Source organism: Pleurodeles waltl, chromosome 4_1 (genome assembly GCF_031143425.1).
Source record: "Pleurodeles waltl isolate 20211129_DDA chromosome 4_1, aPleWal1.hap1.20221129, whole genome shotgun sequence".
NCBI lineage: Eukaryota > Metazoa > Chordata > Amphibia > Caudata > Salamandridae > Pleurodeles > Pleurodeles waltl.
Genome location: NC_090442.1, coordinates 672,239,947 through 672,266,000, shown reverse-complemented (window position 1 = coordinate 672,266,000; position 26,054 = coordinate 672,239,947). Strand labels below are relative to the sequence as shown.

The following is a 26,054-nucleotide window of genomic DNA, read 5'->3' as shown; positions in this document are numbered from 1 at the left end:
TGCTTGTCGAAAAGTCTAAATGATTAAATGCATTATTTTCTAGCAGAAATCAAAAAACTGAATGGTGAAACCCAGATGGAAAACAAAAAATCATTCCAAACGCCTGAGGGTGATGGATGGGGGGACTTGCATCCACAGTAAAGTACATGGGGCTCTGCAATCAAAGAGTCTAATTGTAATTATGGCAATTTAACATACATTGGTGAATTCCCTTTTACTGAGAGAAACTTTAGTAGTTCAGATGCATGTAAGCCCAACCTCTAAGAGATGAAGTGAGGGAGTAGGGAATACAAAAAACAAAAAGTGTGTTTAGTGCAGTATTTACTGGAAACAATATTCCAGGGTTCTTAACACTACACCCCTACAGAGCTTAATGTCAAAAGCAGCTTACTGAGTCAATAAGGAAAGGAAAGAAGACAAATAAACCATCAAATAAATTCAGACGTGAGGAAATGTAGAAAAGAAATGTACGAATGTCTGAAGTGAACCTTCGGCGGGGAAGAGCACTTTTAATACACATGTAAACAAAGGCTTAGCCCCAAGAAAATAAAATGTGTTTCTTTGATATTTCTTATGAATGGTTGAAGTGGAGGTTTTCTCAGATTAGCATTGAATAAGGATTAGGTGACCATAACCTTGGCGCAAAGGTAACATATGTAAATGCGGGATGCATATCACAGAAAAAATGACTTTAGCTACTGCACACGTCTTGTCTCACCAAGTATGCCCTAATGCATAAGTGCTCCTTTATAGCATTGTCGTCTTCTGCAGGAAGTTCACTCTCCATCCCTTGCTCTTCCCACTGATTATAAATTTCGGCAATCGAATCCTGGGGAATTTTTGCAAACACCTCCTTTGCTGCTTCATGTTTCTTGGTTGCTGCAACACAAATGTACGGAATACAAATATTTATATTCATGTTGGACTCAATCCTAAATCCATTCTGCAGATAAGATACAGTGGGGTCACAGTAGGGTCAGATGCCACCTTTAGCAGAAGTCTGAAATGCAGTGAACAACAACATTAAACTGAACCTCAATGCAGTCATACTGGACGTTTAACACATATTTAACGTCTAGCAGCGTACATAACCTCAACAAAATTGTAAACACCACAACCCAAGGTTCTTGGGAAATTCTGATGAAATTGTCAGTAAGAACCATTTCTTTTACAGAGGATTAACATCAAAACACAAACTTCGTTTAGAGATTAGATAGAACCAACACGACCTTGTGCCATCAATCAACAAGAAAACCTCCCTCTGACTTACAAAAAATACCACAGTAAAACCTGTTGGCAAAACAAATGCAATACAGAACAAAACAGACAACTGAAGCCAGCATTTCATCTAAGCAAATTTCAGAAAAGCTGGCTGACATGAGTGAGAAGAAGAATGAATCAACTGAAAACATTTACAAAGCACCTAATACCCCCAAGGGTGACATCAGCAAGGGAGGCCAGAAGTTATTATGGCCATTCCTAAACTGGAAGAGCGGTTGTGGGAGCTTTAGGTCATTGAGCAATAAATTCCATACTGAGCTGGCGATTCATCCCTTGCCCCCTGCCCCTTTTACCTGCCACTTCTGGGAAGCACCAATAAATATTTGCCCTCCAATCTTCTAGAGCTCCTTGAGCAGTGCTGAGTGATATTTTGTTTCAGCTAATCTTGCGTTGTTCATAAAGTGCATTATGAGTCAGAGTAAGCATTGCTGAAGGCAATACAAGAGGCTACAGGTAAATCAATCAGTTACTGAGAAGGAGCAGAACAACAAGCTGATTTAGGGAGATCATAGACTTAGCGCTGAGTTCTGTAGGGTTTGCAACTTATTAACAAAGTGGTTAGACATCACTGCCAATAGGCTATTCCCTGTTCAATATTCTAGCTAATGATGGCTCTAGCAATGTAAGACTTATTCTCAATAGAAAGCAAGTGGCATGTTGCAAGGAGCTGCTTAAGATGATAACTAAAGTACGAAATAACTAACAGTTCATTTGACTCAACTGATGCATGTTCATCAAAAAGTACACCTAAGGTTTTCACATTTTCCTTCACATAGATATTGGCACTACCCCTTCGAAAAAAGTGCTAGTTAGAACTATGCTTTTTAGCCAGTAGTTTGAGGGAAGTAGCAGAAACTTAGTTTTCTGAGGAACTCAAATTCAATAGGTTCTAACTGATTTATCTATGGAAACAAATATCCCCACCACTCGTTTTCAGTCAAGTGCAGCATCTGCGAGTAGTTGGAACTCTACTAAAGTCTCATCAGCATAATTCTGGAAACTAACACCTAAAGCCTCTAGCAGATGAGGTAATGGCTAAATGTAGATATTAACTAGAAGCAGGGATATACAGAAGAGTCCTGCAGCACCAGTCAAATCATCTTCACAGAATACTGCTGCTGTGAATACTTTCCCAAAAAATAACACGTTATAGGGCAGCAACTTCCACTGGCATTAAGTGAATGTGTCACAAAATGCATTTAACAGCAGAATCGCATTATGCACCAAATACTAGATATTCACAAGATGAATGGTGAATCAAGAAGTTTTGGAATTCCTTTAAAAAAAACTTATTTTTCATTGTGTTATAGGTAAAAAACAAAAAAACAAAAAAAATAAAACATGAACTAGGTGGAACTAAACCATGGGTACTCTCAAACTTTTCCCCCAGGGGCCAAAAGTACAGTCTGGTTTGTGGCCGAGGGCCGTACCGATGGGCCTGAGGGTGGGGGTGGGGTCGGGGCAGGGACAGGGTCAGGGCTATAGGGGAAAAAATCTAAACAAAACAAAACACAAAAACCCACAAAAAAACACCTTTGCAAAACAAAAACATTACTAGACAATGTTGTATTTCAAAGCCAGCTATAACTTATAAGCAACAAGGAGGCCATTTTGGCAATACATTTTTATTATATGACAATATCATTCTTAAGAGGTATTTTATGGTAATCCTAGTTAACTGGTTAGTCAGCACAGGATTAATTGAGTCCGGAAAACAGGTATGTCAAAGAAAGATGTCCTAAGAACTTATTTTACACCTCATGTCTCCTATTAGTGTCCTGTAATCTGGTACTATGTCTGAAACAGCAAGTCTTAAGAGCTGATCCAGGTATAGGTCTGTAAGCTTATTTCTGAGTTGAGTCTTCAACAGTCCCATTGTGGAAAACACATTTTGACAAACATATATTGACCCAAACATACAAATTACTTTCTGGGTCAATCTAAAAAGAACAGGAAATTTGTTAGAAGGCACAATGTTCCAGAATTCTTATGGTGCCTGCCTCAAGAAAGATGCTTTGAGAGCTGAATTGTGCTGCATATCTATCAGCTCCGTTTGTGCTTGCGCCCTATTCATGCCAATAAGTTAAACTACATCAAGATTTTGTGCACTCACTATCCAGGGGTTCTCAACCAACCTGAACAGCGGGGTGAGGGCTCTGAATTGAGAAAATAGCCATTTGATCTCCCCAGAAAGTTCCTCAAGACATGCACCAAGGTTTAGCGTTGGAAGCATTTCTAGTGCACTTGGGAACCTCAAAGTCACAGCCAACAGTATTTGGAAGTGGGTAACATCAGCAACATCCAGTTGTTCTTTGAATAGCACAAGCTTACTTTCAAATGAGTAAATACCATTCATCATGGAGCACACAAGCTGTTGTTTGCCTTACAGCATCAAATTCAGGGAATTGAAGTGTACAAGTAGATCTGAAAGAAAATTGAGCATTATAAGCCATTTCACATCCTTTACTTCTGGGAATGATTGACCTCTACTGTTTACAAAGTGTTCAATATCAGAGAGCAAAGCAATGAACAGCTCCAGAACTTTTCCTTTGCTTAGCCATTGCACTTCAGTGTGCATTAGGAGGTATGTATATTCAGCTTCAGAATCCTACAGCACAGCTTTAAAAAGTATATGGTTAAGGGCTTTAGCACAAATACAATTTTCACTGCAAGTTTTAGGACGTTGTTCAGTTTACCATGCTTCAATTTTGCACACAAAACTTCTTGATGAATAATGCAGTGCTAGTCTATCACAGTTTGTCCAGTGAGCATCTTTTTAAGCAGCGATTCAAAGCCTGTGTCATGGCCTAACATGGCAGGAGGTCCATCTGTTGTGATGCTGAATAGAGTGTCCAATGGTATGTGATGTGTTTCAAGGAAGTTGCAAATGCTATCCAGTATATCGTCTCCTCATGTGTGCCCTTGCAGTGGTAGAAAGCACAGGAGCTCCTCTTTGGGATGAAGTGATTTCTCCATATACCTCACTCAAACTAATAACTGGGGCCACATCACCTATATCTGTGGACTAATCCATGGCAATGCTGAAGAATGGTGACTCTCTGATCGCCTGCTCCTGGACGTTTTCACCCATTGCCTCTATTCTGCGTGCACTTGTGGAATCTGATAGCTGTGATGCACCAATTTCTTTTAAAATGTTGGCTTTATTGCTATAGTTCTCAAACAAAATTTCAGCTGCTGAAAGGAAACATTCCTTCACCAGCTGTACCTCCGTGAATGGCTTCTTATGTTTGGCAAGCAAGTAGCATATTTTGAATGATGCTTCTGTAACAGCCTCAGATCCCTTCATCTGAGAAACAAAGCTTCTGCTGGGAAAGAAGCGATTGCTTTAATGCTGCCACTTTTGCCAAATGCAGTTTTGAGTGCAATGGTAAGTTCTCAGTATATACTGCGTGGCGAGTTTTGTAGTGCTGCTCTAGGTTATACCTTTTAAGAACATTAACTTTCTCTTTGCAAAGCAAACAGGTGGCTTTCTCTTTTGGCCACTCAACAAACAAGTGATCTTCCCATGCTGCCTGGAATGACCGGTGTTCACTCTGAATGGATTCGGGTTGTTTGCAAGACTTGGTAACTGGAATATAAGCCATAAAAAAGAGCTCTCCATCCAGTCTGTTACTGTGCAATATGTAACACAGACAAGGAATCAGATTCTCTCCCCGTGCCGCATACATACAACTTCAAATAACCCAAAAATGTGAACATCATCAAGATCCCTGTGACTGAACACCCGGTGGACTTTTTGAGTCAACCCCGAGAGCATGAGGTTTTCTATGACAATTGTTTTGTGTAACAAGATAGCCCAACTTCAATGGTTGGCACCTACTGGCTCTGTTTTACAGCAACTACAACTAAGCTACCTTAGAATGTGGGTATGGGCAATGACCGTCAAATGGGTTTCAGATTAGCCTTCATTCACTCCCCGCACCCTGTTTTGTAGGACTCTGGACCTCTTTGAGAGCTCCCTTGGTTCCCTATCTCGACTGCCCTGCACTTTCACACCGTTTTGTGGTTCAGCATACTGCAGTAGGAAGTGGTCATCAATATGTTGTTTCAGCACTCGGCCGGGTGCACATTCCAGTTGGTCCAGAAACTTTAATGCCAGGTAAGTGGAAAGGTCAAACTCCACTACTAATGTAGTCCTTCATGGATCTAATGCAGGCTTACGTAAGCACAAGTTTTCCTACATTGTCAAAACGCAATTAACTTTCATACATTTACTCTCCGCTCAATATTCAAACTAAATAATGCCTCATAATGGCTTGAGTGGTTGCCTAGCAATATGGAGAACTGATGGCAAGATTTTAATTAACTAATGGCGGCAACAATAAACTCTGACCAGGAAGGTGGGGGTGAGTCAAAAACGAAAATAATACTAATAAATACATGAAGCCATAGAAACTGAGAGGGACAGAACAGTGAGTTTTCACATGTCCTTCATTTTCAGCACTGCTGACATGGTTGCTATTTCTGCCTCGAAAGAGACATGCCTTCTTTGAAAACATTTAGGCATGTGCGGGTGAAGAGGTTCTGCAATGCTCCCCTGACTACATCTCACAATTTAATCCTGTATTTCCTATCCCATATGCCACACAAAGCCATTGGGCTCATTTTCTGACTAACAAGTGGTGCTTTCTTACTTCAGATGCTTACAAATGGAGGCTACCATCTTGTAATTTACATGGCTCAAACTTTCATCATAATTTTCAAGTAAAGAGATTTATCAAGCAGATCTAAGATAGTGTCAGGAACTATTTCAGCCCAATGTACAATATTCTCCAAAAAGACCATTTGTGCTCTGGACAATAAATAATTTACTGGGTTTGAATGTAGTACCATGAATTATGGAAAAATTTATTTTGGCAACCAGTGTAAAAGGTCTTCTGATAAATCTTGGTGTTGCCCCCCTTAGGTAGGTGTACCCTGGAGTCTTCTTTTCTTTTTGCATTTTCGACACTTTAAAAAAACAAAAAAATGCTCACACAATGGAAAGACAATCTGATGCACTCCTCCATCAAAGTACACACATTTGCTAATATGTTGTCAAGAGACAAAACCAGCCTTTAACATTCATGTATTAAACAACGTTTAAAAGTTAAAGTAACAATTTTGCTCATTTCTATATATTGTGATTTTTTTAAATACACACAGAATCTCAGCACTGGGGACATCATGTCCCATCAGGCCCGGTTCTAGCGGGTGGGCCAGGCCCACCCAAACATGACCTTTGGCCCTCCCAGTTATAGCAAAAGAGCCCACAGAGAAAGCTCCATGTCGGCAAATGTGTTTTTTTGTGTGCTTTTGTTTACTTTATCAGTCAGGGGTCAAAGAGAAATCTCTAGAATACATTTTATACTGCATTGTTTTAATAATAGCTGTCTTACTTGTGTAATGCTAGGGAGAAAAATACCACATTTAAATGATTTTCCCTATTTTTCTACTGCCTGAGACAAAACTCTGGGCATGCCAGTGAAATAAAACAGCCCAGTAGGGGCCTTAGCTCATGTATGAGGCAAGCTGCAGTGGGGAGGTGTGTGTTGGGGAAGAGGAAACAGGGGTTTGTTTACTTGAGCCCTCAAGAACTGTAGAAAATTGGGCACACATTGGCCCTCCCAAACGCACCCTTTGCCCATCCACATTTAGATTCCTGTGTCCCAGTCACTCATCGTAAATTAGTCTTGTGGGCAGAGACTGGTGCAGGTGGCAGCAGGCTTCAGGTGGGTGCTGTGCGGCAGACGAAAACCAGGGGTGAAGGTGGCAGGAAGCGGACGAAAAAGCCCCGTAAAAGTTAGCTGCGAGCGCTGACTTTTAAGGGGCCTTGGCTTCCCGCCAGTGACCAGGCTTGTGACTTCACCGGTAAACATAGAAGAGGGCTGCGGGAGCATGCACAATGAAGCCGCTATCGCGCATGCTCCAGCGGCCCTCTTATATTTATGGGCCCCATTGTAGTGTATTCTGACAAGCGGTCCGTGGGCCTCCAAGATAAGTCAGTGGGGACGCTGGCAGCCGCGGGCTGTACTTTGAGTACCACGGAACTAAACAATAACCTGTTGCTAAGAAAATATAAGTCCACTGTACAATTCTCAGCGCAGCATATACTCAATACAAATACAGGGTAAATGGGATCTTTATGGTTCCTAAGGGGGCACAGATCAGAGTCAGTCATAACAACACACTATTAGCATGCTAAGTCAAACACTTTCCAGCTGCACCCGTTCAGGTAGCCTCATATCTCCACCTCCGTGCTAATGTCTGCTGCAGATCAATCTGGATTATCTGAAACTGCTCTAATACCAAGACCCAAGCTGCAATATCATCCTGAACCCTTTCATCATGCCTAGACATCCTGCTGCTGTTCTTCAGTCACTCCCCATTCTCTGACGTCTTTCACCCACAGGCTTCCCTGCGGCACCAGAGTACCCATCTAGCCAACTGCCACCCCCATTTTGTCAATAGAAAGGTAAACTGCATAAACCTATATGACATTTTATTGTCTCTCGTTTGGGCCACCATGCCCAATAGACAAGTTTGTGGTATGTTTGGGATCTGTAGCCCCAAAGCCCCCTCAATCCGTGGAACCACCTCAGCACAAAAAGATCCACACAGCCAGGCCAAATGTATAAATGTTGGCCTGGTTCTTTCCACACCTGGGATATTGTGACACCTTATGTGGGTAGATCTTACTGAAGACATATGGGGTGATGTACGTGAGATGAAGGTAATTGAAACGTATGAGCCTTAAACTGTTATTGCAGGACACCTTGTAGACTAGTGCGCAGGCCCTGCTCCAGTATGTATCAGCAAAGGGGTAAGATAACGCCCTCTCCTCCCAGGCCTGGCAAACTCACATCTGAGGTTGAGGTAGGTCTCCCTTGCAGAGGAGGTCATTAGGAGTGTAATTGTTTCCTCCACCCTCCCCCAACGGAGAAGCACACCCAACATGTGTGATGGTGCTGGAGCCGCTGGGAATGTACACCATACTTCCCAAGCCATGTTCTCCAATTTTGCATAATGCAAGAACTGACCAGCTCTCATCCTGAGCTTCCTGAAAGGAGATAAACATTTCACCAGGTTAGAGAGCCACAGCCAGCAATCACCAACCCTCTCTCCACTGGTCCATGGACATGCCCTCAAATATAGTGTAAAACAAAGGAAGGTCCCATAACTGCAGCACTCGATCGAAGGGCACCCGTTCGGAGCATTTTTGCGACCACCCTTTCCCAGATAGCCGTCATCTGCCATATTGAGTGGAGAACCGGGAAGTGGCCCTGTCCCCACTCATAAGCCGTGCCAGTGGTACCGTTAGCAACGCCAAGCAATAGTCTTTCCCCGACAATTATGAGAGTCTGTAAGCCATGTTGCCACATATTGCAGATGAGCTGCATAACAGTAATGCTACATAACCGGTAGAGCCAGTCCCCCATCCTCCATATTTCTCTTGAGGACACCAAGGCCACTCTACTTCAACGGCCCGTCCACACTAAGGAGGTCAGCAAACTATATAGCTTTCGAAATATCCCCGTCCCAATTGGACACAAAGAGTTCAGTTCCGTTCAGTATACAGACACCAGGGAAGAAAAAACATCTTAGTGATGGTCACTCTGCCCATAACAGAAAGGGGAAGTATGTTCCAGAACTGCACAGACCTCTGAAGTCCTTGTTGCACCCTTTCAATATTGTGACAAGCCTACCCTGCCGCTGTATGAGCCACCCAGATCCCCAAATACTGACAGCTGTCTGCTTCCCAACTGAAACTCAACTCTGGCAGGTGTTCTCGTGGCTCTCCCACCAGTCCCCGAGTGGAAATAAAAGGGTTTTGCTGTGACTGACCCACAGGCTGGAGACCTCTGCAAAGGCTGTCAAACACTGCACCAGGTGCAGCACTGCCACCCTGGGGGAGCGGATATATACTAGTGAGTCATCCGCATATACCGATATGACGTGAACTGTGTCCCCTACAGGTATTTCATTATTTACCATCTCCTGCCTTAACCTATTAGCTAAGAGGTCTAGGGCAAATGCAAATAATAAGGGTGAAAGACGGCAGCCCTGTTGAGTGCCTCTTCCTACAGCCCAACCATCTGATATTGTACCACCCACTCAAACCGTGGCCATTAGTGTCATACACAATACCTGCACCCAGTGGTAAAATGAGGACCGAACCCTATGGCCTCCAACACTGCCAGCAAATAAGACCAATCTACTGTGTTGAATGCTTCTCTAAGTCAATGGCTACTAATGTCATTTCCTGTTCCTCGTCTGCAACTTCGTGCAGCACATGTGTCATCCTACCTATATTAAGAGCTGGGCTGTGGTCTGGGATGGAGCCGCATTGGTAATGCACTAGTTTCCAGATCGTCCCCCTATCCTCCTAAATCCCTCCCTTTTCCCGAAGTCAGGTCACTACGAGCTTAAAAAGCACCTTGACATCAGAATTGATCATGGTGAGTGATCAGTATGAGTTGGGGTCTACACCCCTAACCTCCCCTCCCAGATTTATGTAATAGGCAAATGACACCCTCACACATCGTGGGAGGGAGAGTCCCCTTCGACCATGCCTCCTGAAACACCTCCAGCAACCTCTCCATCAAGTGTACAGAGTATGTTTGATAAACTTCAACTGGGAAGTCATCAAATTCTGGTGCTTCAGGTATGTTGAGCTCTTGAAGGGCCCCCTCGACTCTTCTAGAGTTAATGCAAGTTTTAGAATTCTTACATCAAAGTTCTGAGCTAGAGTGGGACTAGGATGAGTGGGTTGGGCTAGAATGGGTATTAGGCTACAATGCTCCGAATGCTCACCATAATCTCCATTACACTGAGCAGTCTTTTTTGCGCCAGTCCTTCTGAGGGTAATCACGTCAGGGAATCAGACAACTACATTAAAAATTAAAACTGAAAAAGAAAATGTTGCCCTCCACCCCTTTGCTACCTGACCCAATTCAGACTTATTTTTTATGTTAGCCTTGGCCTTCCTGACTCCAGAACCACAAATTGCCTTTGAGCTGCCTTATCTCTTAAGGGAAACAGCATGTTCCACTCTGTTGGAGGTCGTTAAAAATCCTGTGTTTAATTTTGTAAACAAATTTTATAAATTTCTCCGTCTCCTCAGTACAAGTCAAACAATGGGTTCACCATAATCCAGGGCCCTGTATATACAACATAATGTAATCAGTGGTAATGGAATGAACTACAGAACCTCCCATATGGGAAATGTTCTCCCTCCCGCCCTTAACCCACTCTCTCCCCTTCATGAATCAATTGCAATATAGGGTGATGGCGATTTTAACATGATGTGGGTGATGTTAGTGTTATCTACAGTAGAGTTAAACTCTGGCAATGTTCTGCTTGGCTAGCTTCCTGAGTGCGGGACTCACAAACAGTAGGGAACCAGGGTGTTGAATTAGGGGCTGCTATGTATCATGGATAGCTGGTAGTCCTAAGGTCGGATAGGGTACGATCTTTGGGAGCCATCCCCTACATCTTTCAGATTACAGATCTTCCCATGGCCCAGCTATGTCCAATGGTCTCAGGCCTCCCTTGGCTTCTCTCAGTAGGAAGTCTCCTTCCTATCCGGCCCATGTCTCTAGTGCTTTGTGCCATTTTATACCACGGGCCCTCTTTATCCTGTCCAATTCATGATAATCTCTTGTTTGGGCAGGATGTAGGCTAGGTCTTGAAATCTACTGGTCACTTTCGCTTTAGGTGTATGAGGAAACCATCCAAGTATGCAATGGCCAGGAGTACAGTAGATCTCCTTATCTATGACTTCAGATACCATACTTGTCACGTCTTCCCAGTATGTTCGTAGTTGTGGACAGTCCCACAACATATGCTTTAATTCAGTCCCTTCTTTCCCATAGCGTGGTCAAGATGTGCATGTTGTGTGAAAATGTTGGTTGATTTGTCCTGGAGTCAGATAAGCCCTATGTAATATAAAGTAGTTAACTAATTTAAATCGAGCATTCCTCAAGGACTTTGAGATCCTTACTAAAATAGACTCCCAATCTTTCAGTGGTATTGGGGTGCCCAGACCCTCCTACGACTTAAGCTGTAAGGATTCTAACCAGAAGTTCATGTCATTTCATATTCTGCGATAGAGGCATGTGGCAGCATTAAAAGGTGCCTGCCGATAGGGCTAGGTACTGTCCTGTAGTTTGTGCTTTGGGTCCATCCAGGCCTGTCTTCCAATGCTGGCGACTAGTCGCTGTGATTGCCCTGTGAAGCAAGAAGTGGCCTCCAGAAAGGTTAAATACTGCCCTAAAGTCCTCGAATGGAAGTAACCATCTCTAAATAGTTCCCCCATCATCGCTGCCCCGGCCTCAGTCCAGGCAGTCAGTCCCTCCCAGTTACCTCCATGTGGTAAGACTTTCAGGAACGTTAAGGAGAAGTCCAGGGAATAAGGTACATCTGTCTTTGTTTTTTAGAGGTATTGTGTCCAGCATTGGCGAATGACCCCAAGGTCAAGAGTGCCCTCCTCTTGTGGCAGTCGTACCTTCAGAAGTACCTCTGTTGGGCATGCTAATGAGGGGTAAAGGTTTTCACAGACGTATGTTGTGCTTGTTTACGCACCAAACGTTCTGCAAACCACTGAAGTTGTGCTGCTAAATAGTAAGATTCAAATTCAAGTACCGCTAATCCGCCGTCCATTGTTTTTCTCTGCAATTTAGAGAGGGCTACACGTCTCCGACCTGTTCCCGAGATAAAGGGTACTATCAATGTGTCCAGTTCTCTAAATATTGATTAAGGTATCTATATGTTAAAAATCCTGTGTTGTACTGTTTTGAGCTGTTCGAAACTGAGCTACTCATATTTGTGATTGTCATACTGTGACTCAAACATGAATACCAAATTACTAGGATTACAGCAGGGCAACTGGCTGATTTGGTCTACTTTAATCACTTGGTGGAAGAGGTTGAGTGGCTAGAGGCTAAACAATTTTTTAATTCTATAGAGGACTTGGGATAAGCTCAAGGACATGTCCCAAGTTGTAGATCGAACATAGATTGTGATGCTGTGATCACTATAGTATTACAGTAGCCTCACTGTCACTCCCAGTGACAGTGAGATAAAGAAATGTTCTGAAAGTCGTGCACCACCACCCATTCATAGCGATACATGTATTAGAAAAAACTCTATACAAAGTGTGGAATGATTACAGAAAGTAGGATTTGCCTGCCCTCTCTGTGGCATGCCTCAGACCAAAAACACTTTGCATGACTAAATGGCCAATTTGCCCTTTTACATTAGAACTGGCTTTCATTTCAATAATGCTCTGTTAGTGTCTGCACTGATGTCCACATTGAAACTTGGTAAATATTCAAGACAGGCACTGCGTGTGCCAGTGCAACTGTAGCAGCCTTGGCAATGGTGGAATGGGCCCTCAATCTTTCCGAAGGTTGCTTCTTGGTCAATGCACCACATCTCAATGCACAGGACTAGCTACCTAGATAAAATCCTTTTCTGCACCTTTTTGCCTTACTTTGCCCTAGAGAACCCGCTAAGAGCCGCTCTTCCACCTGATGGTCTTTGGTACAATCAATGTAAAAGCTCAGTGCTCTTCTGGGATCCATATGATGAAGTCTCTTCTCCACTTTGGAGGGATGAGGAGTAGCAAAGAACGTCTGAAGAGTGATGAAATGTCCAACATGAAAGAAAATAATCTTTGGTAGTTCTCAACACCCACCAGTTTGCCTGGAAAAAAGGTGGTGTAGGGCCGATAGAGTTTGAAGTTCATTTATGCGATAAGTTGAGAAAAAGTCTTCAGGGTCAGGAGATGTAGCGGACAGCTTTGAAGTGGCTCAAAAGGAGTGCACAAATGAAAAGTAAGAACTAAATTAAGACCCCACTGAGACATCACAAAGAGTTTAGGAGGAAATATGTGGAATATACCTTTGAGAAAAAGCATCATAACAGGTGATTTAAATGAGAATGTTTGGTCAGTAAATGCAAAAAGGTCAAAATGGCCAACAGATAACTTAAATGTGTGCACCTTAAGTCCTTGCTGGACCGAAGATAAAACAAAAAATAAAGTATGTGACTGTTTAGCCTGCAACAGGTCCATACTGTACGTGTTACACCAAGTCACAAACTTGTGCCTGTGTTTGGCATAAACAGACTTTGTAGAATGAAGCCTAGCTGCAAGGAAGACATCCACTCTTTCCAGAGGAAGATACAAAGCAGTCAATTGCTGCTGCTCCATCTCCATGCATGGAGATGTAAATTGTGCAGGTTTGGGTGCAAGAACCTCACCCTGCTGCTGCATTAGAAGTTCCTCCCAAAGCAGCAGTATGATCAGATGACTGATGTGCACAGATAGAATTTCCAGGTACCACACTCCTGGACTAATCAGGAGTCACTAGAATGACTTGGGCCTAGTCATTCTCGACTATCTTCAGAACTCTGCTCAGGAGAAAGGCAATCAGGAGTCCCGTGCTGCATTATAAACTGAATGCGTCTCCAAGACAGTCATCTTGGGAACTCCAGCGTGCAAAAGTGTTTACATTACAAGTTCTCTGCAGTGGCTAAGAGATCGAGCCAGGATTCTCCCCTTTGCTTAAAGGCGCTCTGGGCAATCTCTGGATTTAACTACTATTTGTAATCCCCATGGGCATTGCCAGCTGAGTGTCCCCACTGCGATGTTTAAAGGTCCAGCGAGGGGGAATCCCGGAGGATTCAGTCAGTTCCAGAGGTCTTCAGACCCAGGATCACACCCTGCCCTGCTTGCAGCAATATTAGATGGTGGTAGTGTGGTCTGTGACGAAATGGCCCAGTTTCCCCCAGATGGGCAAGTGAAAGGCTTTGAAAAGATAAATGCATGGCCTGCAACTCAAACAAGTTGATGTGGAGAAAGGGCTCTTCGGAAGACCTGAGTCCTTTGATTTCCACCTTCCCCAGATAACCTTCCAAACCCAGCAGTGATGCTTTTGTCATCAGTGTCAGCTCTAAGTGGGGCTGGGAAAGGGGTCTACCACTGGTCCAACTGCAGTAGAACAGCCATTACTGCAGATCATTTGCAGTCTTCTCTTAGGACTGCATGGAATCAGACGGGCTCCCTTGGTACTTAAACATACAGACCGTAGCCCAAATGTCCTATACTCCAATTCGGAGGGAGGCCTGGTAATGCACTGGTATCCAGGATGGCTTTGATGAAAGGGAGTCTCTGAAAAGGAGTTAGACACATTCATAATGAACCCCAACGATGTCAGGAGGTTCGCCGTTGCCTGGAGGTGGTCCAAACTGGCTGGGGCAATCGAGCGGTCGAGGAAGGGGAGGGCTAGTACACCTGATCTCTGAAGGTATGCTGTGACAACAGCCATCACCTTCTTGAACACTGAAGGGGAAGTGGTGAGGCAGAAAAGGAGCAGTAAAAATGCGTGTGGCGCACTTTACATTGCAATTGGCATCTTTGGGCCTACAAGACAGTAACATGGAAAGAGGCGTCCTTCAGGTCAAGCACTACCATCCAATCTACTGGATGGAGGGCAGATAGAACATTGATCATAGAAATTAAAATTGGCATTCAATAAATTACCCATTTAGCAAACAACTGCATTCCGAGGTAGCTGGCCTATCTCAAAACAGTAACATTCATCTTATTGATTTTATGCCACGTATCTGAAGTTATAAAATTTTCCTTCATTTTCCATTTACTAGAGAGTTTGGGAAACATTTCTACTTCCTTTAAACTAACCAAATAGCTTTTCCGAACAGCCAATTGACCTCACACTTAGATTTTCTATTAAATCCATTATCATGTTGTATTCAAGCCCAAACTACCAGGTTAATACCGATATCGTAACAGAAAATGACACATTGTATTGTGTTACCACATCACCAATCCATTAAATAGAACTAGCCCAAAATATTATGTTTTTACATTTGAAAGGGTTAAAGTGCTGGGTGACAATCTGGGTGTTCTGTTACCAAATACACGAGTAAAACATACCATCTACTTAAAAAAAAAAAAAATGGGGAAGCAGTGAAAAGTACATTAAACAAAGGTCAGACCAATATTCTAGCGAAAGGCACCCTGTCAAATTTTGCCAAAGAAACAAAACTCCATCTTGATAGCCGCAATTTAACTTTATGGATTAATGGTTTGTAATTCAAATTGCAAAGATCGGCTAAATTTGATGTGACAAAATTATCCAAATGGCGCCTTGCTCTATTGTTAGGGAGTCTCAATTCTCTGTTGTTAAAGTATCTGGAGCACTATTACATTTTCAAACATCAGCGTTTGCTAATTTTATATCCACCTGGTTCTCCAAACTGAGAAAATAATCGTTAAAACTCTCTCCTGTATTTTATCATCAGGCTTAAGATAACAAAATCAGGGACAGAGGGCAGCCCTGTCTGGTTCCATGGTTGACCTTATTTTTTAATTTGTATTAGGCAGGCCAATTAGATTATTGCCTTCTGTTTAAAAAAAACAAAAAAAAACATTTATTACCCATGTAAAAAGAAGGAGTGACATTACCGCCAGCTAAAACAATGTTAATTTTAGTAATTGAATATTTAAGACTTCTGCAGATGCCTTAAACATAATTGAATGACACCCCCACGTTTTCCACTAGTTTTCCATCCCCTAGGGAAAGAATTATATAATACAGTTAGTTTGATCTAAAAAAATGTATGAGATAGAGTACAATTCCTGTGATAAGGAAAGAATAGGCAGAGATTTGAGACATTTCAAATTGTAGGACATCAATTTCCTGGCACTTCTTGTAAATATTTTTATAATGATCCAAACCAGTCTAATTTATACCATGTTTCTCTCCAATTCTTGCTTTTGGGCAGTATAAAGTCTTGATTGTGCTTTGAGATGAATTAATCCCACTGAATGTTCACTTCACTTTCTTAATTTGTTTTTTTAGATATGTTGCTTTGGTTAGATAACCCCCCTTATAATAATATTCATGGGGCCTTGTTCTGCCTCTTTAAAACAAACAATTACAATTGATAATATGCATATTTAACCTGTTTTTAATAAAGGTCTTTTGATAGAGCATAGTTTACACTGGCCAGCTAATCTTCAGGAAATATTTCTGCTCTTAAAAGATTATCAGACCATGTCAACACTGACTGCCCCTTCATTGTAAGAACACAACTCCAATATTACATATTTAAGTTCTGACAATCACGTCTCATCTTCTAAATAGGTTATATAAAAAAATACATTCTCAACTAAACCAGGGTTCTTACAACCAGAGCGAGTCAATAAAAGCAATGAATGATCTGAAGGCCATCTGGATACCGTGGAAGTCACACAAATCTACAAACTGATGATAATAGTAATAAAAAAAAATCAATTTGCGATGCACAGTTAGGTCTTGCCGAGGTACAGGCATATTAATTTTTAGCCAGAAAACGTGACCTCCATGGTACTCTCTTAGGGGGCAGTGTGGTTGAGCAGCCTTAGGTTTATCAGAAAGGAGGGTTAGACATTTGCTGCATGCACACAGTCAATAAATTATACACACACAACTCAATAAGGAGATTCACACCAATTTATAAAAATAAAACTTATCTTCATATAATTTTAGGCACCAAGATCAACACAATCAGATAAGTATGTTTCAAGTTGTGAATTGTTACAGGTTTGAAAAATCAATAGTGCTATTTCTTAAGCTGTAATATTATCCTATGGTGGAAAGCCATGTACTGCATACAGATACTTTACAGCGACTTACAGGACCAATCTTCTGAAGTTGAGGTAAGTATAGGGCAGGGTCCAAGGCAGCACCAACAGGTATTATACTAGGGGGAACGATTCATTTAGAAAGATGCTGAAAGCTGGAACTGGGGAACCAGCCCAGTTGAACCAACAAGGAGGCTCAGGTCTCACGATGCTCAGGAACGTAGGGACCAATGTTCCATGTAAGGCGCACGCGCACACACATTTCCTTCCCCCATCGCGCAGGCCCCTTCGGCAAGCGCGCACGTTAATAAATAAGCCTTTTAGAGCGATATACGTGCTCCCCTAAGGCAGATAATGCTCATATTTGAATCTGGATTGAAGTGAATGAAAACAGCGTTTAAATGCCGCGGGGAGTGTTTTAAACATCATTTGGCGTACTTTAGCATACAAGCGAGCAAGTGATATTTATGTTGAAAATTAATGGTTAATGAGCTAGGAAATGCTTCAGAACAGTAGGAAATGTGCTGTTATCAACTTTTCCATCATTGTCATACTTCATAGTTGTTTATATGCATTATCACTTTCTCAGATCAAATAAGCCTTTTAGAGCGATAGTCGTGCTCTCCTATTCCAGAAAATGCTCATATTTGAATCTGGATTGAAGTAAATGAAAACAGCGTTTGAAGGCCGCGAGCAATGTTCCTCTGTTTTCTCTAACTGGGGTGTAGGTGGCACTTAACAGGTCATGTCCTTGGGGTGTGCAACCAGGTCACAAAACTGCCTTGATGCCCTATTGCATGGAGCAATGATATCCCTTTTTTGCTTTAGTGGTATGGAGAGGCTAATGCCAAAGATCTTGGCTAGTTATGCGCTGCGCGCGAATGGTAAATTTCTTGGCGCACGTATCCTTGGCTGCAGCGCACAGAGACCGCACACTGCCGCACACAGTGGAAAAAAATTAGAGGGAATATTGGTAGGGACACCTTTAGTCCTCTTCTCCTCAGGGTCTGGGTGGCCGGGTGCAGAGGTGTTGTCACTGGGTCACTCTTGGTAGAGGGGAGCCTGCACAAAGAGGCTGCAGACCATGTCGGGAATGTCACAGTTGGCAAACCCAAGGAGGGCCTTGTATCTGGAGGGTCGGTGCACAACGCTGGCACCACTGGCTCACTTCAAATCAGGCCAGGGGGCACAGGTGCAGTGGTGCTGTCCAGAGTCGAGTTTTGGCAGTCTGGAGTCCTCACACTTCTTCTGGGGTGCCTGCAGGATTCAGGGAAACAGCTTTGCTACTCCACGCGAGCTCCTGGGTCTTGGTTGACGTCTGCCAGTCCTCCCAGGCTTTTGGAGGCACAGAAAGTTGCAGGACAAATGGTCTTTGGCGTAATTGTCAAGTACAGTAGGCAGGCCAGAAGCGCTGGGGCCAAGTCAGCAGCTGGTCTTCTATTCTTGTTTTTGCCACTCTTCAGGGTCCATCGTCCTCTTTCAGGTCGGCAGGATCTGATTTTCTGGTGCCAGTGGCTTGCTCAATATTGAATTTAGGGGTGTTAGGGGAATGGAGGGTAGTAACCAAAGGGTTACTTCACCCTGGGGTTACTACGCCCCCTATATGACCACTTCCTGTGGTAAGTGGGCATAACCCTGTCCCTGAGTTCCTAGTCTGCCGTCACCAAAATGGCAGGATTTCAATTTCATGTCCACATCAGGTAGTTCACTTTAGTGGTGGAACAGGCCTGAAACTAGACACACCTCGCTGACTACTAATTTTCCCACCTGTCCAGGCTCCAAATGGGCCCTGGGTCGGGGAGTGGTCTTTATCTCCTCACCTTTGAGGGAAGCCAGATTTGCATACCAAAGGCGGTGGGCTCTTTGAAGCTCCCTGCCTTGGAATGTTAATTCGCAGGTCATCCTGTTGGAAGGGGTGCGTAACACCCATGCCAGAGCAGGCTTTGTTTCTGACCGCACAAAAGCGGAGGCTTTCACCCAAGGGGGTCAGTAACTTGTCTGTTGGTGGCAGACCAGTTAGCCAGCACTCTACTAGTAGGTGGTTTTTTTTAGGGGGAGCATCTAACGTGCCACCTTGTGCATGTACTAATACACCCATCACTGTAATCAGTGAGGGTTTATTAATATGAGATGTTTGATACCAAACAATCTTATTTTCAGTGAAGCCATTATGTAAGCTGGGGAGCTCGTATTGACCCGTGTCCAGCACATTTATTTAGAATGGCGAACCTGTTCACTGGCTGTGTCTAATAATCGACAAAGACATGGCAGGGGCACATCTGCTCTTGCAGATATGTCCTCAAATGTAATGTAATGCACCCTGCCTTAGGGCTGAAAGGCCTGCTGTAGGGGTGACATACATATAATGCATGCAGTGCTAGTGGGCATAGCACAAAGACTGTGGGCAGTGTTGTGTTTTTACTTTAAGCTACACCAAGACACCCAGCCTACAATGGCAGTCTGCATGAGCTAGGTGAGGGTCCTCCGAGGGTGGCACAATACATGGTACAGCCCTTCGTGACCCTCTTTGGTACACATGTTCTAAGTAACTATGGTATCATTTACTAGGTACTTACAGGAGTGCCAAAGGTATTGCCAATTGGGGAACAACTGTGCAGTTTTGGGGAAGAACACAGGCATTGGGGACCTAGTTTGCAGGAACCCAGTGCACTACAGTCAAGGTTGCATCAAATATCAGGAACAATTGATTGGGGAGACTACTGTAACAACAGTCCAGTCTCCAACAGCGTCTCAGAGCGACTGCCACCTTGGAAACTCCAGCATGGCAAACAGATCTAACTAAAGCTCTCCTCAATGCTGAAAATGACCTTGCGCTACCTCTGGATGGAGATGCCATTTGTGATCCGCTAGGTATTTTCACTTGAGTTTGTCTGCTCTGGGTTTCATAGATGTTGAACTGTCACTTCTGGTAGATCTGGTTGGGGAAGGGAGCGGATCTGCCTCTGAACCAATTGCGGTTAATTAACCACCACTGCAGATACTTAGCAGTTCGCTCTGCGATCTGGGCCATGTTTAAGGGGTGGGGTTTGGGGCGGGGGGAGGGGGGAAGGGGGTGCGCCGATTCCCTTCCTGCTGTGCCCACTGGAACTTCTGGTCCCACTGCAGGGCCCGCATATGCCATCTGGCATGCATCACCAGCCAGTTGCAGGAGGCACGGAGGCCCAGAATCCTCAGTCATTCTCATCGAAATCCAGCATCAAAGCTGAAACATCTGTATCACAGCCTGAATATCCTGGACTTGCCACTCGGGAGAATAAGCCCAAAACTGCACTGTATCCAGAACAGTTCCTATGAAAGGAAGCATCTGAGAGGGAGCCAGGTGTGACTATGGCAGGTTTATAGTAAATCCCAGCAAATGCAAGAGGTCTACCATTGTCTGGAGGTGGGAGACAGTCAGTTTAAGAGATAGGAGAAGACTGCTACCCCTAACCTGTGCAGATGAGCTGCATCTACCACTATCACTTTGGTGAACACTCGAAGGGCAATGGTAAAGCCAAGGGGGAGCACAGTGAACTGAAAGTGCTTGTGGCCTACTGTAAACTGCAGGCAATGCCTGTGGGCAGGCAGGAAGGGGATTTGGAAGTAAGCGTCCTGCAAGTCTAACACTACCATCCAGTCTCCTGCGTCCAGAACAGACCAAACCAGACCAGAGCCAACGTGAGCATCCTGAATTACTACTTCTTGAGGAAGAGATTGAGTGCTCACAGGTCTAAGGTACGGCAATTACTCTCGTCCTTTTTGGGGACCAGAAAGTAACAGGAATAGCAGCCAAAACCCACTTCTGGTGCTGGAACACTCTCTATAGCTCCCTTGGCCAAGACAGATGCAACTTCCTCGCAGAGAAGGGATAACTGATCCTCCGTTATCTGATTGAAAGATGGTGGAGTGGATGGAGAGGTAAGTCTTAAAGAGAAGGGAGCAGGTAACTCCAGTCTATCTGAAAAACCCACCTGTCTGACGTTATGGATTGCCAGCAGAGCAGGTGATGGCCAATTCTGCTGCCAACTGGGTGTTCCTGGTGTGGTAGAAGCAGACTGGAAGGGTTTAGAGGCTGCTCAGGGTGGGAGGGAGTTACTGACCAGAACACTGGACACCTGACCCACAAGGTCAGTGGGTCCTGTGCCCTCAGTAAGGCAGAGGCTAGGCAGCATGCTCAGCATGGTGGCTGGCCGGGAACTGGCCTAGTTGGTAGCCCGTTCTGTAGCCATGAAAGGAGCGAAAGGCAGATGGGGGGGGGGCGTATGGGGGACGACGACAAGGGGCTACCAAAAGGCCCAAGGACCTGGCTCTCGCAAGAGAATCCTTGAAGTGCTCGAGCGCTGAATCTGCCTTGTCTCAGAGGAGACAGGTGCCATTAAAGGAAATGTCCATCAGAGAAGCTTCCCCCAAAAAGCCAGACGTCCTCAGCCAGGCGTGGTGACTCATGGCCACTGTCACAGAAACTGCGCTATCTAGTGAATTAGTTGTGTTAAGTCACCAAAAGATTGTGAACGTCACTGTCTCTCTCCCGTCGGCAACAGCCTGAGAGAGTAACGCCTGGGCCTCCTCCGGAACCTGTGGCAGCACTTGCCCAACCGTATCCCACAGCATGTGGGAATAACGGCCCAAAAGCCATGCAGTGTTGACAGACCACAATGCAAGGCTGGTGGAAGAAAACATCTTCCCAAATGAATCCAACCTTTCCGATTCGCGCCATGGAAGTAGAGGCTTGGACCACCAAGCTCTCAGAAATGGGGTGTTGCATCAGCAAACTTGGGTCCCCAGGAGCAGGGCGATGGTGGCAGGCAATCATCCTATTAATGGGAGCCCCTGTGCTGGGTTTGGACCCGGTAACCAGAAGAACAACAATTCGGAGGGGGAAGCTCCCAGTTGCTGCACCTCCGTCAAGAGATTAGTCCTGACGATAACCAAGGGTAGCTGAAGGCCCAGGACCTCAGCTGCCCCCTCCTCACCACCATAGCACAAAAGACTCCCTTCTCCAGAGCCACGATAGGGGGAGAAAGCATACCAGTATCTGGAGAGGTGTCCAGTCCACTGGCTTCCCCTAAGTCCTCACGCCAGTCCATTTCTTCTTCGTAAGGCTGGTTTTCTAAAGGGTCCAGTGACCCCCGCCCATTCTTCCCCAAAGCCTAGTCTAACAGAATGGAGCTCAAGATGCGAACGAGGAAGAAAAGCTGCTGCCGGCATCTGGCAACAACCATCTGTATAGTGGGATCTTGAGTATATTTTAGGAGAACAAGTCCTTATTAATGCCTCGACAGAGAGAATGCCAATGTTGTGCTCTTTATAGTCTGAGGCTCTTGTAATACTCAAATTAGAGTATCTCAAATGGTGTTCTTTCTCTTCTTACTTATTCCAAAGGGAAACTAATTCCTTCTCAAACTGTGCGTCTTTGTCCAATACTTTAAGCAGTTTATCCTTGCAGTCTGATATGAGTTGCTCCATTTCCTCAACCTTATGTATCTGAGCCATCCTATAGTCCATTTTATTCAGGCACTCTAATGTGAGCTGCAATATTATTTAATGTGCTTGATCTCTCCCAGAACCTCTTCTAATATTTAGAAAGATATTGTAATATGGAGGAAGACTGAGTCAATATTTGCTTCACTGTCTCTCCACAACAGTATAGCTGAAGCCTTCAATTCTTAAAAAAAACAACAACAAAAAAAACAATTTTGTAGGGATGTGTTAGGGGGCACCAAAGGCACCGAACAGCCAGGGGCAGCATCTCCTTAATCCCGCACTACAAGATCCTAGGCAGCACCAGTAAAACTAGGTTGTAGCAACATGACTCCACTCATAAGGGAGGCCAAGGCAACAGGAAGCTAGGGAAACATGTGACTTGCTACGTCACTCCTTTGTCCCCCTGTGAACCATACAATTGCCTAATGTTGTCAACTGTATGAGAATTGGAGCTAAAGACTGAGGGGCATATTTATACTCTGTTTGCGCCTGAATTGCGTCGTTTTTTTAAACGCAAATTAGACGCAAAGCTAACTCCATATTTATACTTTGGCGTTAGACCCGTCTAGCACCAAAGATCTTGGAGTTTGCATAATTTTTTAGCGTGGACACCTACCTTGCGTTAATGATATGCAAGGTAGGCGTTCCTGTCTAAAAAATTACTCCAAAGCATGTGCGCCTTATTTAAACTCCCGTGCAAAAATGGCGCACGGGAGTGGGCGGGTCAAAAAAATGACGTCCAGACGCTTTTGCGTCATTTCTTAACACCTGGTCAGGGCAGGCGTTAAGGGACCTGTGGGCTCGGAAGGAGCCCAGAGGTGCCCTATCATGCCCCCAGGGACACCCCCTGCCACCCTTGCCCACCCCAGGAGGACGCCCAAGTATGGAGGGACCCATCCCAGGGAACTTAAGGTAAGTTCAGGTAAGTATTTTTTTAAAAATTTTATTGTGGCATAGGGGGGCCTGATTTGTGCCCCCCTACATGCCACTATGCCCAATGGCCATGCCCAGGGGACAGAAGTCCCCTGGGCATGGCCATTGGGCAAGGGGGCATGACTCCTGTCTTTGCTAAGACAGGAGTCATGTCAATGGAGGGTGGGAGTAAAAAAAAAATGGTGCAACTCGGGTTGAGGCAGATTTTTTGCCTCAGACCGACTTGCCCCATTTTTTTGACGCCCAAGCTCCATTTTCCCCTACGCCGGCGCTGCCTGGTGTGGGTCATTTTTTTTTACGCACACCAGTCAGCTCCGCCGGCTAACTTCATTCCATAAATAAGGCGCCCGCATGGCGCTTTGGAATGGCGTTAGCCGGCGTTAACATTTTTGACGCACACCTGCGTTGGCGCAGTTGTGCGTCAAAAAGTACAAATATGGCCCTGAATGTCTCTGGTTCAGAAAGCCGTGTCACAGAAGATTATTCTAGATTGGTTGGTAGAGCATGCAAAACAGTAACAAAAAAAAAGATCAAGGAATGCTACTTCATGAGGATGGAATATTGCTTTTCGCTTAAGACTTGCAACTAGCTTGGTGTAAAGATTCTACAATATCAGGGTGTTTTGGAGGTGTCAAGAATTATGACTTAACTCAGTATAAATTCTGGTTAGATTAATTGTGAAGGGATTGTCAAATATTTGTGGCAAATTGTGATGTTTATATTAGGACCATAAGTCAACTTTGAAAACCTACTGATTTCCTGCAATCTTTATTCAATCCACCTACACCTAGACATTTAATATCCATGAATTCACTAGTAGATCTTTCGAAGGACTACATTTTAGATATGTTAGTAATAGTAGTAAATCGTTTAACACTTTATTCCTGAAGGCATACCAGACGCCTTTTGATTGCACACTTTGTACAGCAAATTGTGTAATTATATTTTTTTACCATCCTATATAGAAGATCTCAGGACTTGCTTGATTAAGCTGTGATCCATCTGATACTATACTTTACTTACTGTTACCGAAGTGCTCCCCCTGCAAATAAAAGTGTGTTTTGCCTTGAGGCCAGCATAATCTTCCTTTGTGCTCCAACTCTGTATGTTCCAGACGATGATGACCCAATAAACCACAAGGCTTGAAACCCTGTTGACACCCGATTGGCAGATAGGGTGCAAACACTGACTGTGTTAGGTTCTGCTTATTGTGGACCATTCTATCGATTTCTACATCCTCTGCTTTTATCTTGTGTTTTATACTGTAAATTGTTTTTATATGTTAAGAGTAAGGTGGAGAGCCACTGCTTTATGTATGCATGATATTAATGAACAATAACTCTGATTTCTTTTTGCAGAATTTTATGTTTTGGCACCTTTTCCTTTTGTTTTTTTCTTTTGTGTGTTGTATACATATTTTTTTCAATTTATGTTGTAATTGGCTGCTTTCTCCTGGAAACACTGTTGCTGTTATAAGGTTTAATTGCCCCAGGTTCAGGGTTAGTAGGGCTGCCCCTGTTTTAATACCAAGGCCTATAGGCAACACCCTATCTTTCAGTCCTTCAATACCTTACATGCTAAGTGACTACAGACAATGCAACTGGAACAGTTGTGATAATGAAAGTCCATGACCTACTTAGCTACCTATCTACCTACCTACCGGTCTACCTATTTATCGACCAATCTATCCATCCATTTATATTGATGTTGTTATATAGATGTTTGGGTATTCAAACAACATGTGCACCACTTGTTTGTATCAATCAGCAGTCCATATTTCTAAAATTTCCAACAGCACTCAAAGCTGGATTGGTTTACATGAAAAAAATAAGAATTCCTACTAAAGAAGCATTCGAAGGTCAAGCATTGATACATCCTATGCATACTGATCAAAGGAAAAAAATTGTCACAATGCATACTCTATGCAAATGGAACAGTTCTCTCTGGCATCAGTGGCACCACAACTGCCCATACTGGTGGTTAAAAGTTGTGTAGTTTCACACTTTAAAATGATGAATCAATTTGTAAGAAATCATTTCCAGCTTTGGTACAAAAAGTCACGGACAGCAACTATCAGAAATACCTGCTCTCTGAGTTGGATCAACTAAATGTAGTTCGATTTGAAGTAGTTTGCATATCACTCAGTTGTATAGCTTTCAAATGCCGTAATAATTTTGTAACAAAGAACAACAACAAATATTCTCTTCATTTAGACTACTTAATCTGTTGAGTACAAATCAACCTTCGAAGAATACTCTTCTTGCATTAGTGACCTTACTTATCACCACTTGTCTACTATTATCCAACAGTTGTTTGCACTCTGGACTTTCTCAAATGTGAAAAATTGAATATCCCATAATACCTATTAATATTGTCCAATCTTAAAATTTACAATTAAAGACATCTAAGGTTCATTAACAGATTCCAGTTAACATAAATTAAATGTGCTATTGATAACCCACCCAGTGAACGAGACTGAACCAAATTAATAATATTTGGTAGTAAAGGGGAGTAGTATTAATACTATTGTATGACTAGTGTTCACAAACTTATTTGAGGAGACTAATATGTTTAGTATCATCAGTTGTCTATTTAAATCATGTTAATTTGAATCATTTAATGAACTTCAGATTTGAACTGAGAGGGTACTGCCAATGGTGAAACCGACAGCCATTTTCAAATAACTCAAAATAATACTGATCAT

The 26,054-nt window shown here is 43.6% G+C and overlaps 1 protein-coding gene across 1 annotated transcript in view; it reads right to left on the bottom strand.

Annotated features, from left to right (window-relative positions):
* The window catches only part of NUP107 (nucleoporin 107), a 394,223-nt gene that overhangs the window by 59,823 nt on the left and 308,346 nt on the right, over positions 1 to 26,054 (bottom strand). Inside the window, exon 24 of the mRNA XM_069229180.1 lies at positions 719 to 879. Within this exon, the coding sequence (XP_069085281.1) occupies positions 719 to 879 (161 nt within the window). The remainder of the gene's footprint in view (positions 1 to 718; positions 880 to 26,054) is intronic.